The 15,146-nt window shown below is 42.4% G+C and overlaps 1 protein-coding gene across 1 annotated transcript in view; it reads left to right on the forward strand.

Annotated features, from left to right (window-relative positions):
• LOC103211699 (putative adhesion G protein-coupled receptor E4P) overlaps positions 1–15,146 on the forward strand; it is a 68,472-nt gene that overhangs the window by 22,843 nt on the left and 30,483 nt on the right. Inside the window, exons 5-7 of the mRNA XM_007957683.1 lie at positions 3,148–3,156; positions 8,073–8,080; positions 8,517–8,649. Coding sequence (XP_007955874.1) covers positions 3,148–3,156; positions 8,073–8,080; positions 8,517–8,649 — 150 coding nt within the window. The remainder of the gene's footprint in view (positions 1–3,147; positions 3,157–8,072; positions 8,081–8,516; positions 8,650–15,146) is intronic.

Genomic DNA, 15,146 nt, shown 5'->3' on the forward strand with positions numbered 1-15,146 from the left:
GAGGCTGAGAAGCCCCAAGGTTGACAAGTAAAAAGGCACAGTCCTGATGTTACCAAACCACACAACAGGCCATTAACTTAGGTCCATTGTAAGTCCCAAGATCGGCAGAGCATGGCAGGCTGCTGAGCAATGACACAGCTACATGCAGGACTGAAGCATGCCATAAACTAGAGACTATTCTCAAAGCTTCTCCTTATATATAGGAAGCAGCCCACATACCCAAAGGCAGCTACTCAGCTGCTCACAGTAGATTCCACCATGGAGTTGATTACCAGTCTCATTATGGGGAATACTACATCCAGCTGCCTAGCCACTCAACCAGGCCCAGCAAAGTTGACACACAAACATAACCACCAGAATTGTGGATCCAAGTAAAACGAAATCTTAACAACTTTAATATTTTCTCTTTTTATCATGATGTTACTTATTGGTCCAATTGTGAGGATTTTTGTTTTCTTTATGTTGAAGTGTAATGCATGCTGAAGACTAGTTTTTGATCTTCATAAGTAAGTGCTTTAAGGCTTCTTCACTTTCAGCAAGCAAAGTTGTGCCATCTGCATATCACAGGTTGTTAATGAGTCTTCCTCGACACCTGATGCCATGTTCTTCTACAGTCCAGCTTCTCAGATTATTTGCTCAGCATACAGATGGGATAATGTGGAGAAAGGATACAACCCTGACCCACACCCTTCTTGATTTTAAGCCACACAGTATCTCCATTCTAGCCTTTCCTATTTCTTTATTTGTAACTTATTTTTCTAACAGTGAAAAAACATGGCTCTCACTATCAATATTTTTACTTATTTGTTCAATCTTAGTATAATTTGCCACAACTAGTCTGTGATGAGTGAGAGCTGAAAAAGGAAGACTGCTCAATGATTGATGCATTTGAATTGTGATGTTGGTGAAGAATATTGAATGCACCATAGATCTAGAAGAACAAACAAATCCTTCTTGGAGGAAGTGCAGCCAGAATGCTCCTTAAAAGCAAGAATGCCCAGAGTTTGCCTCATATACTTTGGTCATATGGTCAGAAGGGACCAGTCCCTGGAGAATGATGTCATGCTAGGTAAAGTAGTGGGTCAGCAAAGAAGGGGAAGACCCTCAATGAGATGGACTGACACAGTGGGTGCAACAATGGGTTTGATGGTGAGAATGTCACAGCACCAGGCAGGTTTCATTCTGTTGTACATGGAGCTGTTATGAGTCAACAGAACTGACTCAGCTGCACCTAACAACAACAAAGTGTCATTAGATGTTTTGTGTTACATAGATTTGGATTCATGTCCAGCTGACTTTTGGTTAATGACTTAAGTTTTATACGATTCATTTGTAATTCATCGACTTCAAGTTGATTTCAACTTGTTATAACCCCCCGTGTTATACAGAGTAGAACTTCTCCATGGGGTTTTCTTGATTGTAATCTTTATGGGAGCAGATCACCAGGTCTTTCCTCTGTGGTGTCACTGGGTGGGTTTGAACTCCCAAACTTGCAGTTATAGTCAGATGCAAATTGTTTGTGCCACTCAAAGACCTATGCTTCATCTTTAAATGGGAATAATCAAGACACCTACTGTAGTGATTCTCTGTTCCTGCGTAACAAATTACCTCAAGAGTTAGTGACTTAAAAGAACACATATTTATTGTCTACTATTTCTAAGGCTAAACCTCTAGCCACAGCTTAGCTGGGTTCTCTGCTTTAAGCTGTCCATCTGCAAGTAAAGTGTTGGCCAGGGCTGAGGTCTCATTTGAGTGTGGGGAAGGATCTGCTTCCAAACCCACTCACATGGTTACTGACAAGATTCTGTTCCTCAAAAGCTGCTGGACTGAAGGCCTCAGTCTCTCTGGTGGTTGATGGGAAGCTGTCTTCAGTCCCTAACTACATGGTCTTCTCTGTCTTGCTTTATCATAGCAAGCATACAACAAGGGCCAGAAAGAGCAAACATGATAGAAGTCACAGTCACTTATAACCTAATCTTGGGACAGACATCTCATCACTTTTGCTGTATTCCATTCATTAGAATATATAATACTGAAAATGATGCCACCAATATTTCAAATACCAGCAGGGTCACCCATGGTGGACAGGTTTCAGGGGAGCTTCCAGATTAGGAACAAAGGCCTGGTTATGTACTTCCCAAAAATTAGCAATGGAAAACCCTGTAGATCATAACAGAATATTGCCTGAGACTGTCACTCACTCACGTGGATGTGACATCAGGAGGGACAGCATGTTGGTAAAGGAGAGGGCCAATTAACGTGAGGGAGACCCTCCATGAGATGGTGTCTTAATTTCCTAGTGCTGCTATAATGGAAATGCCACAAATGGGTACCTTTAAAGAACAGAACTTTATTTTTTCATAGTTTAGGAGCCTAGACATCTGAATTCAGCATGTGGCTTTACATGGAAGTCCTTGCTATGTCAGCTTCTAGGAGCTGGAAGTTCCTGGGTTAACAGATTCATCTGCCTCCTTCGTCTTCAGATAGCATCTGCTTGCTTGCCTCCGTGTCTGTAATTCAGAAGTGATTAGGTTTAGGATACACCGTCTATATTGGTAGAGCCTCAATAACATAACAAAGAAAGCCCTGTTCCCAAATGAAGTTCCCTCCACAGGGGTCAGGGCTCTCACATCCAGTTTTGGGGACACAATTCAGTCCATAATGGATGGATTGACACAATAGCCACAACAATGACTCAAACCCCTTGCTAAAACAGCGAGGAGGCCACATGTTCTGACCTCCTCTAACCCCACAAGAGGAAGACAGGATTACCAGCAGTAACCCAAGGCCTATTCATGCCAGGCCAGACATGCTGCCTCCCTCCAGCCCTTTCACCAACTGTTCCTCCCAAAGCACCACCACCTCTCTCCTGGGCTCAATAATTCGCTGCAGTGACCACACAGAGCTCACAGATTACGGGGTTTATTAGGGAAGTACCAGGATACAACTCAATTCAGGAAGAACGCTCAGTCTCTCTCCCAGCCCACCGTCCCTCAGCCAACAGTCTCTCACAGTCTTTTTCCCAGCATTGCTGGTCCCTCAGTGTCTCACTCAGTGATGCGTGTCTCTTGCACCTCTTTCCCAGAAGCACGTGTCTCTTTCCGGGGTGCATGTCTCTTTCAGCAGCATGTCTTCCTCAACCAGCAGTCCAAGAGAGTTCTGCCTCCAGGAAGCCTCCTTTTGAGCCCAGCAGGGTGGTCAAACTAGCCAATTATAGCATCAGAACTCTAAGTACCTGAGAGAGAGTGGGCACCTCCCAGAACATTGTTTTGTGCCACTCCCAACAGAAGTACTCCAGGTGGACACCTTCAGCAATCAGGAGCTCCTCAGTTGCTCATAGCAAATCCCACCTTGGAGTTTACAAAGACTTATGGGTAGAAAAGCCACACAAAGTAATTTACTACACTACACCCCTACAATCATGAAGATGGCACAGGACCAGGCAAAGTTTCATTCTGTTCTGTGTAAGATCACCAGGAATCAGAGTTGACAGCAACAACGTTCATTAGAAGTCAACCATTAGGTCTAACATACACACAAGGGGAGGAGATTACACAAGGGCATGAATACTAAGAGGCAGGGATCACTGGGTGCCATTTCATAAACATGAATTCATCTACCCTTTGTGATGACTGTTGTTGTGCACCAGCAACTTGACCCACACTCATAGTGACCCCACATGATAGAGTAGAACTGCCGTGTAGGGCTTCCTAGGCTGTAGTTTTTACAGGAGCAATTGCTAACTCTTTTCTCCCATGGAGTCACTGATGGGTTCAAACCACCTGCCAGCAGTTGAGCGCTTAACCACTGCACCATCAAGGCTAATTTCAAGGTTACAAGTGCAGCTGAAATGCTTAATGCAGCACACCTAGGAAGGCTCAAGAAATATTAGCCATTTCGTAACACAGATATGTGTTAGAACGCAGATTATTTTCAAGATATGGAGTTGGAGAAATTCAAGATGCGATAGACACCACACCCAAGGAATGGAACAAAAGATGACTTGAATGAGGTGAGTGCTTCTGAGACAGTGCCAGATGATGAAGAAGACAATGTCGAAGAAGCAGTGCCAGAAAACAGATTAACATTAGACAATCTGGGAACACTATTAAGGTTATTCAAGACTGCTTTTGACTTCTTTTATGACACAGACCCTTCTGTGATACGGGCACGGAAACCAAGTTAAATGGTGGAAGAAGGATTGGTACTACATAGAAACGTTTTCAGAGAAATGAAAAAGCTAAAGTGTCAGGTGGAAGTTATGAAGTATTTCTGGAAGTTACACCAAGTATGCCTGCCTCTCCTGCCTCCCATTCCACGTCCTCCACTACTTCCACCTCTACCACCCCTGAGACAGTACCACTATCCCTTCTTCTTCCACCTCTCAACCTACTCAGTGTGAAGACAATGAAGATGAGGACTGTTCTGGTTACCTAGTGCCACTCTGACAAGAATACACCACCAGTGGGATGGCTTGAACAAACAGGAGTTTATTCCCTTACAGGTTGGAGGTTTTAAATCCGAGTTCAACGTTTCAGGCTCCAGGGGGTGGATGAAAACCCCTCAACCTTGGCTTCACTCCACCTCCTGCTCCCAGCCCACTGAAGCTAGAGGCTTTTCTTCACTCAGACAGCTGCTGGCTGCTGAGGCTGACAAGCCCAAGGTTAACAAGAAAAAAAGGCACAGTCCCAATGTTACCAAACCACACAGCAGGCCATTAATTCAAGTTCATTGAAAGTAGCAAGGTCAGTAGAACATAGAGGGTGCTGGGCAATGACATGGCTACATGCCGGGTTCAAGCATGCCACAAGCTAGAGACCATTCCCAAAGCTACTGCTTATACAGGAAGTAGACCACATACCCAAAGCAGCTACTCAGCTGCTCACAATAGATTCCACCATGAAGGTGATTACCAGTCTCATCATGGGAAATGCTACATCCAGCTGCCCAGCCATTCAACCAGGCCCTGCCAAGTTGACACACAAAGTTAACCATCACAAAAACCTTTATGATGATCCACTTCCACTTAATGAATAGTAAATAATCATCATGCCATATAGTTAATAAACTTATCGGTTGTGTACATGTGTGTCTTCATATACAAATTTGAAAACTGATGGCAAGAATTATGTTAATCGACTGTTTATGTTATCAGTAATGCCTCTGGTCAACAGTAGGCAATTGGTTGAGTATTTGCAGAGTCAAAATTTGCACTTGGGTTTTTGTCTTCACCCCTAACCCCCATGTTGTTATTGTGATGTGTAGACAATTGTAGTATTATTACTGCTCCTATGTTATTGTTGTTGTTGTTACGTGCCAGCGACTCATAGCAACCCTACGTACAACAGAACAAAACACTGCCCGGTCCTGTGCCAGCCTCACAATCTTAGATATATATTAAATCCTCACAACTGGACCAATAAGAAGCATCACAATAAATGAAGAGAAGCTTGAAGTTGTTGAAGACTTCATATTACTTGGTTCCACAATCAACACCAATGGAAGAAGCAGTCAAGATGTCAGACAATGTACTGCCCTGGGCAAATCTGCTGCAAAAGACCTCTTCAAAGTGCTGAAGCACAAAGTTGTCTCTTTGAAAACTAAGGTGTGCCTAACTCAAGCCTTGGTGTTTTCAATTACCTCATATACAAGTGAAAGCTGGACAGTGAATAAGGAAGACTGAAGAAGAGTTGATGCTTCTGAGTTGTGGTGTTGGTGAAGAATGCTAAAAGTACCATGGACTGCCAGAAGAACTAACAAATCTTTCCTGGAAGAAGTGCAGCTAGAATGCTACTTGGAAGAAAGAATGGCCAAACTTGGTCTCACCTATTTCGGTCATATTGTCAGGGAGGGACCATTACCTGGAGAAAGATAACCATGCTTGGTAAAGTGGAGGGTCAGCAAAAAAGGGGAAGGCCCTCAACAAGATGGACTGATACAATGGCTGCAATGATGGATTCAGGTATAGCAAGGGTTGTGGGGCTGGCACAGGACCGGTAATGTTTTGTTCTGTTGTACATAGAGTCACTATGTGTCGGAGACAACTTGACAGCACCTAACAACAACAACAACAACTATATTATTATCTCAGTTAACATTCATTCCTTAGGGACAGCTTACCTGAACCCCTGATGTGTTAGGTACCTTTGCAGTTTACTCCCAAATCACTCTGTCCTATTTCTTAAAAGCATGTTGTACCCTTGCAGTCATTTAATTACCGTATTTTTACACAAATAATGCTTTTTTTTTTTTTTGCCAACCACACCCACCTCCCTTCCCCATCCACTTATTTTTGTAGGCATGATATGCTAATTTTTAAAATTTTTTATAGCAAAATGTAATGGCAAATTAATTGTGGACTACATGCTCCAAAAGCAGGTACCCTCCTCTCTCTTACCAACCTGTGTTCACAGGTGTAACATCATGCCTGGCTTTTAGTAGGTGCTCAATAAATACTATTGACTGACCATGGAGGAATGGACACAGGGAAGAGGTAACTATGGGGAGGAAGTGGGAGGGGAGCTGTTGCATTGTGGTAAACTGTGGTCAATGACATGAGACAAAGTGTATGTGAACTGTTGTATGGAAAGTGAATTTGCTCTGTAAATCTTCACCCAAATCACAATTTAAAAATCAATCAATTAATTAATTAATTAAAGGGGGAAATATACTATTGACTGAGTTCTTGACATGAAAGCCCCATCTTAAATCTCTCTTCAAATTCTACTGTAGGAGATATTTTGGGCTCCCTACAGGGAAAAAAGACAGCTGGGTGGCACAAGTGGTTTGCACCCAACTACTAACCTAAAGGGAGCTCCGGTGGCGTAGTGCCTAAGGCATTTGACTGCTAACCAGAAGGCTGGCAGTTCAAACCCACCAGCCACTCCTCGGAAGGAAGGTTGAGCAATCTACTTCCATGCTGATACCACCTCGGAAACCCAAGGAGGGGTCACTATGAATCGGATCCAACTTGATGGCAGTGTACTTCGTTTTTGTACTAACCTAAAGGTTGGAGGATCAAGCCCACCCAGCATAACTGCAGAAGAAGGCCTGAAAATCTGCTTCCTTTAAGATTACAGCCAAGAAAACCCTGTGGGGCAGTTCTACTCTATTACATGGGGTCACTATACACTGGAATCAACTTGATGACAATGGGTTTCTTTCTTTTTTATTTTTAGAGGGGAATTAGAATGGGCTGTGGAAGCATGGAGCTCTGATGCTACAGAGAGTAAAGCATTTGGCTGCTAAGCAAAAAAGGTCAGCAGTTTGAACCCACCAGCCACTCTTTGGAAAAAAGATGGCACAATCTGCTACCATAAAGATTTATAGCCTTGGAAACCCTGTGGGGCAGTCCTACTGTGTCTAACAGGGTCACTGTGAGTCAGAATAGACTCAGTAGCAATGGGTATGATTTGGTTTGGGTGGAAGCATTGGAGTCACTGGGTGGTCCAAATCTCACTGGGCTACTTACTGAAAGGTTGGAGGTTCGAGTCCACCAAGTTGCCTCAGAAGAAAGGTCTGGTGATCTGCTCTGAAAACTCAGCCATTGAAAACCCTGTGGAGCCCAGTTCCACTCTGACACACGTGGGGTCACCATGAGTCAGAGTCAATTTGATTGCAACTTGTAGTGGTGGTGATGGAAGCATCAAGGAAAGACCCAACTCGAGGGCGATTGGAGGAAGGGCTGTGAGCAGCGGCATGTTCTCGCCTATATCCATTCTAATGGCTATTTTTATTTCCCAGAGAACATTAAGAAGACCCAGCTACCAGTGAACATTTGGGTGAGTGGGGACAGAGTCAGGGCTTGGAAATAGTTGGTCAGTCTTACCATGTCATTCTCCTGCACAAACACTACCATAATTCCCTATGACTTTTGGAGTAGAGCAATTCTCAGTTGAGAGTGAATTTATCCCACGCCCCAGGGGAGCATTTGGCAAATGTCTGAAGACATTTTTGGTTGTCACCACTAGGGTATGTATATGTTTGTGCTACTGGTATCCAGTAGGTAGAGGCCAGGGATGCTGTTCAACACAAAATTTACAGGACAGTCCCCACAACTAAGAATTATCCAGTCTTGAGAGTCAGTAGTGCCGGGATTGAGAAACCCTGGCCTAGGGTTAAAATGCTTCAGCTGTCATTCAAAGATTTTTATCAAGTACTTCGACTCTAAGAGTCTAACATCCATCCCTTCCCATCCCCTATCTTTCTCCAAAAGGCATTCATTGTAGGTCCTAGAGATCTCATCCTCTAAACTTTCATGGTCTCGTAAATAAAATGCAGCTAATGACATACCCTTCATGGGAATGTGTGTGATAAGTGAGAAACCACCTATTAAGTTGATGGCATAGAACCTGTTGTCATCTAGTCAGCCCCTGAGTCATGGTGACCCCATGCACAACAAGATGGCACCATTGTGCTCCATAGCTGCTCCTTCTGTGCTCACCCAACCACATGCATGTTCTCATTTTCATCAAGTTTCAGTAAGATTCTGCCTAACTATTTTATTTCTTTTAAAGAAAAATATATACAATGGAACCAAAAAAGACATTGCAGGAAAGGCTACACAACTACTTCAGAAGGTGGAATTGACCATATGGAATAAGAGTTTTGCTTCTCCAGGAAAGTATGAAAATCCTGAGCTTGGTATAGGTAAGAAACATTGAGCAAACTCCTTAAGTGACCGCCATGAAGGGATCTGGGTCCTGGCATCGTCGGGGTCTGTGATTGATGACATCTTTTACAGCTAAGCATTATAGATTTTCCACATTGTGGTTCTATGTGAGTAGGGCTCTGCTTTCAAAATACAAACTCAAGGGAATAAACCAACTCTCTTCCTCTTTCCAACTTCCCTTTGTGTGGTGATCAGTACTTAGGCACATATCCACCATGCTCGTGTGGTTGGATCAGACAGATGCCTTAGATTCAGGTACATATGGTACTAGGACAATCTAAACCTGGTGCAGATATTTGGTCCCTGATTTAGAGTCCCCTTTCCTCCACTGGGATCCCTTCATTCCAGTAAATCTGAGTGAGGACTATCTTCAGCCACCCGAGTGGTTCTAACAATTTTAAACCTCAAAAGGGAAGAGGAGGGATATCTCTAATTCCCCTTCTTTTCAGGAATCTCCTTAGCCCTGGTGACTTACTTATTTCAAAGAACTAGCTTTTGGTTATGTTGATTTTTTTTTTCCTCTATCCTTCGTCGGCTTTCTTTCTTTATTGATTTCTGCTCTTATTTTATTGTTTCTTTCCTTCTACTTTCTTTGGGTTTGATTTGCTTTTTGTTTTCTAGCTTCTAGACTTGATAACTTGGATCATTGGTTTCTTTTTTTTTTTTTTTTGTGACTTTCATAACCATTTCTTCTTTTGTAACATTTGCAGTTGTTAGGTGCTGTGGCATTGGTTCCAACTTATGTTGTTGTTGTTGTTATGTGCTGTCGAGTCAGACCCGACTCACAGCAACCCCTCCTTGGGTTTCCGAGATGGTATCGCTATGAAAGTAGGTTGCCCAACCTTCCTTCCGAGGATTGGCTGGTGGGTTTGAACCCCCAGCCTTCTGGTTAACAGTGAAGTGCCTTAGGCACTACGCTACCAGAACTCTTCCAAACTCATAGCACCTTTGTGTACAACAGAACTGAACACTACCTGGTCCTGAGCCATCCTCACAATTGTCGCTGTGTTGGAGCCCATTGTTGCAGCCACTGTGTCATTCCATCTCACTAAGGATTTTCCTCGTTTTTTGCTGACCCTCTACTTCATCAAGCATGATGTCCTTTTTCATAACCCTCCTGATAACATGTCTTGATAAGGAAGTATCCCCATCCTTGCTTCTAAGACACATTCTGGCTGTACTTCTTCCAAGACAGATTTGTTTGTTCTTCTGGCAGTCCATGATATATTCAATACTTCACCAACCCCATAATTCAAAGGCATCAATTCTTCTTTGGCCTTCCTTATTCACTGCCCAGCTTTTGCATGCATATGAGACAATAGAAAATATCATGACCTGGGTAGACACACTTGAGTCCTCAAAGTGACATCTTTGCTTTTAAAAACATTAAAGAAGTCTTTTGCAGTAGGTTTGCACAATGCAATATGCTGTTTGATTTCTTGACTGCTGCTTCCATGGATGTTGATTGTGGATTCAAGTAAAATTAAATCCTTGACAATTTTAGTATTTTTTTTGTCTGTGTTTATCATGATATCGCTTATTGGTCCAGTTGTGAGGATTTTTGTTTTCTTTATGTTGAGGTGTAATCCATACCAAAGACTGTAGTCTTTGATCTTCATCAGTAAGTGCTTCAAGTCTTCTTCACTCTCAGAAAGCAAGGTTGTGTCATCTGCTTATGGCAGGTTGCTAATGATTCTTCCTTCAATCATGTTCTTCTTCATATAGTCCAGTTTCTTGGATTATTTGCTCAGCATACAGATTGAATAAGTATGGTGAAAGGATATAACCCTGATGCACATCTTTTCTGATTTTAAACTATGCAGTGCATTAGGAGATATAAATTTAGCTATAAATTAGAGCTCCACATTTCCCTCTAAGCAATACTGGCTGCATTTTCACAGTTCAGGAGGCTAGAAGTCCAAATTCAGAGGAAGGCTCTCTCTGTTGGCTCTGGGGAAGGGTCCTTATCTCTTTCAAGCTTCCATTTCTTGGTTCCTTTGTGATCTCATGTGATGTGGCATCTCTCTTCCCCATCTCTGCTTGCTCACTTGCTAACTTTAACTTGTGTTGGGTGAAATTTTCTTATGTTGGATTTTCATGTTCATGCACTTAAAATATTTTAAAATTTTATTTGTGGTTTATCCTCAGCCCATGTGTTATTTGTTGTTGTTGTGGACCCCATTGAGTCAACTCAGACCCATAGCAACCCCATATGACAGAGTAGAACAGCTCCATTGCATTTCTGGGGTGTAATCTTTATGGGAGCAGATCTCAAGTTCTTTTTCCCACAGAGATGCTGGGTAGGTTTGAGCTGGCAGTCTTTTGGTTTGCAGCTGAGCACTTAACCTTTGTGCCACTAGGGAGCTGTGTTGTTGTTAGGTGCCATCCATTCATCTCTGACTCACAGTGACCCTATTCACAGCAGAACAAAACACCACCCAGTCCCATGCCAGCTCCACGATCCCTGCTATACTTGAGCCCATTGCCACAGCCACTGTGTCAATCCATCTCGTTGAGGGCCTTCCCTCCTTTGTAGACCCTCCACCTTACCAAGCATTACATCTTTCTCCAGTGAATGGTACCTTCTGATAACATGACCAAAGTAGGTGAAACAAAGTCTGGCCATTCTCGCTTCCAAAGAGCATTCTGGCTGTACTTCCTCCAGGACAGATTTGTTAGTTCTTTTAGCAGTCCATCGTACTTTCAGCATTCTTTGCCAGCACCACATCTCAAAAGCATCAATTCTTCTTTGGTCTTCTTTATTCATTTATTGTCCAGCTTTCACATGCATATGAGGTGATCGAAAATATCATGGTTTTTGTCAGGCGTACCTTAGCCCTCAAGGAGACATCTTTGCTGCTCGGCACTTGAAAGAGGTCCTTTGCAGCCAACTTGCCAAGTGCTGTACATCATCTGATGTCCTGAGTGCTACCTCCATTGGTGTTGATTGTAGAACCAAGCAATGTGAATTTTTTTGACAGCTTCAAGCTTTTCTCCATTCATCATGATGCTGCTTACAGGTCCAGTTGTGAGAAGTTTTGTTTTCTTTATATTGAGGTAGAATCCATACTGTAGACTGTAGTCTTCAATCTTCATCAGTAAGTGCTTCACACCATCTCACTTTCAGCAAGCAAATTTGTATCGTCATCATATCACAGGTTGTTAATGATTCTTCATCCAATCCTGATGCCACATTCTTCTTCATATAGTCCAGCTTCTCAGATTATTTGCTCAGCATATAGATTGAATTAATATGGGGAAAGAATACAACCCTGATGCACTCCCTTAATGATTTTAAACCATACAGTGTCCCCTTGTTCTGTTAGACTGACAGCCTCCTGGTCTATGTACAGGTTTCTCATGAGTACAATTGTTCTGGAATTCCCATTCTTCTCAATATTATCCATAATTTGTTATGATTCACATAATCAAATGCTTTTGCATAGTCAATAAAATACAAGTAAACACCTTTCTGGTATTCTTTGCTTTGAGCCAAGATCCATCTGACATCAGCAATGATATCCCTTGTTCCACGTTCTCTTCTGAATCCAGCCTGCACCTCTGGAAGTTCTCCGTAAATATACTGCTGCAACTGTTTTTTAATTATCTTCAGTAAGATTTTACTTGTGTGTGATATTAATGATATTATTTGATAATTCCCAAATTTTGTGGGATCACCTCTCTTTGAATGGGCACAAATATAGATCTCTTCCAGTTGGCCAGGTAGCTGTCTTCCAGATCTCTTGGCATAACTGAGTGAGTGCCTCCAGTGGGTCATCCATTTGTTGAAACATCTCAATGGGTATTCTGTCAATTCCTGGAGCCTTGTTCTTTGCCAGTTCCTTCAGTGTAGCTTTGACTTCTTCCTTCAGTACTGTGGTAGTTATGTTTGTGTGTCAACTTGCCTGGGCCTGGTTGAGTGACTGGGCAGCTGGTGGTAGTTATTCCCCATGATAAGACTGGCAATCAACTCCATGGTGGGATCTACCACAAGCAGGTGAGTAGCTGCCTTTGGGATGTGGTCTGTTTTCTGTATATAAGGAGAAGCCTTGGGAATGGTCTCTAGCCTATGGCATGCTTGGACCCTGCATGCAGACATGTTGTTGCTCAGCAGCCTGCTATGCTCTGCTGACCTTTGGACTTGCAACGGACTTAAGTTAATGGCCTGCTGTGTGGTTTGGTAATATCAGGACTGTGCCATTTTACTTGTCAACATTGGGGCTTCAGCCAGCAGCTGTCTGAGTGAAGAAACGCCTCTAGCTCCAGTGGGCCTGGAGCAGAAGGCATAGCTGGACCCCAAGGTCGAGGGGCTTTCACCTAGCCCCTAGAGCCTTGGCACTTTGAACTTGGACTTAAAGGCTCCAAATTGTAAGAATAAACTCCTGGTTGTTTAAGCCATCCCATTTGTGGTATATTCTTGTCAGAGTAGCACTAGGTAACCAGAACAAGTACCATTGGTTCTTGATCATATGCCACCTCCTGAAATGGATGAAGATTGGCCAGTTCTTTTTGGTACAGTGACTCTGTATATTCCTCCCATTTTCTTTTGATGCTGCTGGCGTCATTCAATATTTTGCCCATAGAATCTTTCAGTATTTCAACTTGAGGCTTAAATTTTTCCTCAGTTCTTTCAGCTTGAGAAATGCCAAGCATGTTCTTCCCTTTTGGTTTTCCAACTCCAGGTCTTCACACATTTTATTATATTAATTGCCTTTGTCTGCTGGAACTGCTCTTTGAAATCTTCTGTCCAGCTCTTTTGTCATTTCTTCCATTTGTTTTTGCTACTCTCTGCTCAAGGGCAAGCTTCAGAGTCTCTTCTGACAACCATTTTGGTCTTTTCTTTTTTCTCATCTTTTTAATGACCTCTTGCTTTCTTCATGGATGATGTTCTTTTTTGTTTTTCTTTTTATTGTGATTTGGGTGAAAATTTACAGAGCAAATTCACTTTCCATACAGCAGTTCACATACACTTTTTCTCATGGCATTGACCACAATTTACCACAATGCAACAGCTTCCTTCCCACTTCCTCCCAGTTAATTACCTCTTCCCTGTGTCCATCCCTCCATGCACTCTTGCCCCCTGAGCTGTCTTCCTGTGCATAAGCAGCCCCTCTTTCTGCCATGATTGTTCTCTCCAAGGAGTGTATCTACCTCAGGAAAATGTTCAACTCATATGCCTGTCTTTTGTTTGGCTGGAAGCCACAGGTGTGGGTTTAGTTCCAGACCTGAAGGGCAGCTAGGGGCAATAGTCTCAGTGGTTCCATCAGGCTCTATAGGACCAGCCAACCTGGTCCCCTCCCCCTTTTTTTTCCTCATAGATGTTGTTCTTGATGTCATCCCACAATTCTTTTGGTTTTTGGTCATTAGTGTTCAATGCACCAAGTCTATTCTTTAGATGATCTCTAAATTCAGGAGGGATATATTCAAGATCATATTTTGGCTCTCGGACTTGTTTTAATTGTCTTCAACTTCAAGTTGAACTTGCATATGAGCAGTTGATGGTCTGTTCCATAATCAGCTCTTGGCCTGGTTTTGGCTGAAGATATTGAGCTTTTTCATCACCTCTTGCCACAGATGTAGTCAATATGATTCCTGTGTACTCCATCTGGTGAAGTCCACTTGTATAGGTGCCGTTTGTGTTGTTGAAAAAGGGTATTTGCAATGAATAAGTCGTTGGTCTTACAAAATTCTATCATGTGATCTCCAGCATTATTTCTGTCACCAAGGCCAAATTTTCCAACTCCTTGTGATTCTTTGTTTCCAATTTTTGCGTTCCAGTCACCAGTGATAATTAACACATCTTGATTGCATGTTTGGTCAATTTCAGGCTGCAGAAGTTAATAACAATCTTCAATTTCCTCATCTTTGGTTTTGGTGGTTGGTGCATAAATTTGAATAACATTCCTATTAACTGGTCTTCCTTGTAGACATGTGGATATTATCCCATCACTCACAGCATTGTGCTTCAGGACAGATCTTGAAATATCCTTTGTGATGATGAATACCACACCATTCCTCTTCAAATTGTCATTCCCAGCATAGTAGATCATATGGTTATCTGATTCAAAATGGCCAAAACAGTCCATTTCAGCTCACTAATGCCTAAGATATCAATCTTTGTGTTCCAATTCATTTTTGACAACTTCCAATTTTCTTAGATTCATACTTTGTACATTCCATTTTCCTATTATTAATGAATATTTGCACCTATTTCTCCTCAATTTGAGTCATGCCACATCAGCAAATGGAGGTCTTGTGAGCTTTACTTTATATCAGTAAGGTTGGTCCTACTTTGATGATGCAGCTCTTTCCTAGTTGTATTTTGAAAGCCTTCTGACCTAAGTTGCTCATTCTCCTGCACTGTATCGAATAACATTTCTGGGCTATTCACAAAGTTATGCAGTAATGTATGAGGCAGTGTTTCTCTGCTATTCTTAAGGTTTTCCCCGGCCAATTATTTGGGAAGTTGATGGCC

This window comes from Orycteropus afer, unplaced genomic scaffold, assembly GCF_000298275.1.
Source record: "Orycteropus afer afer isolate SDZICR_OR568_19922 unplaced genomic scaffold, OryAfe1.0 scaffold00774, whole genome shotgun sequence".
In the NCBI taxonomy this organism is placed as follows: Eukaryota; Metazoa; Chordata; class Mammalia; order Tubulidentata; family Orycteropodidae; genus Orycteropus; species Orycteropus afer.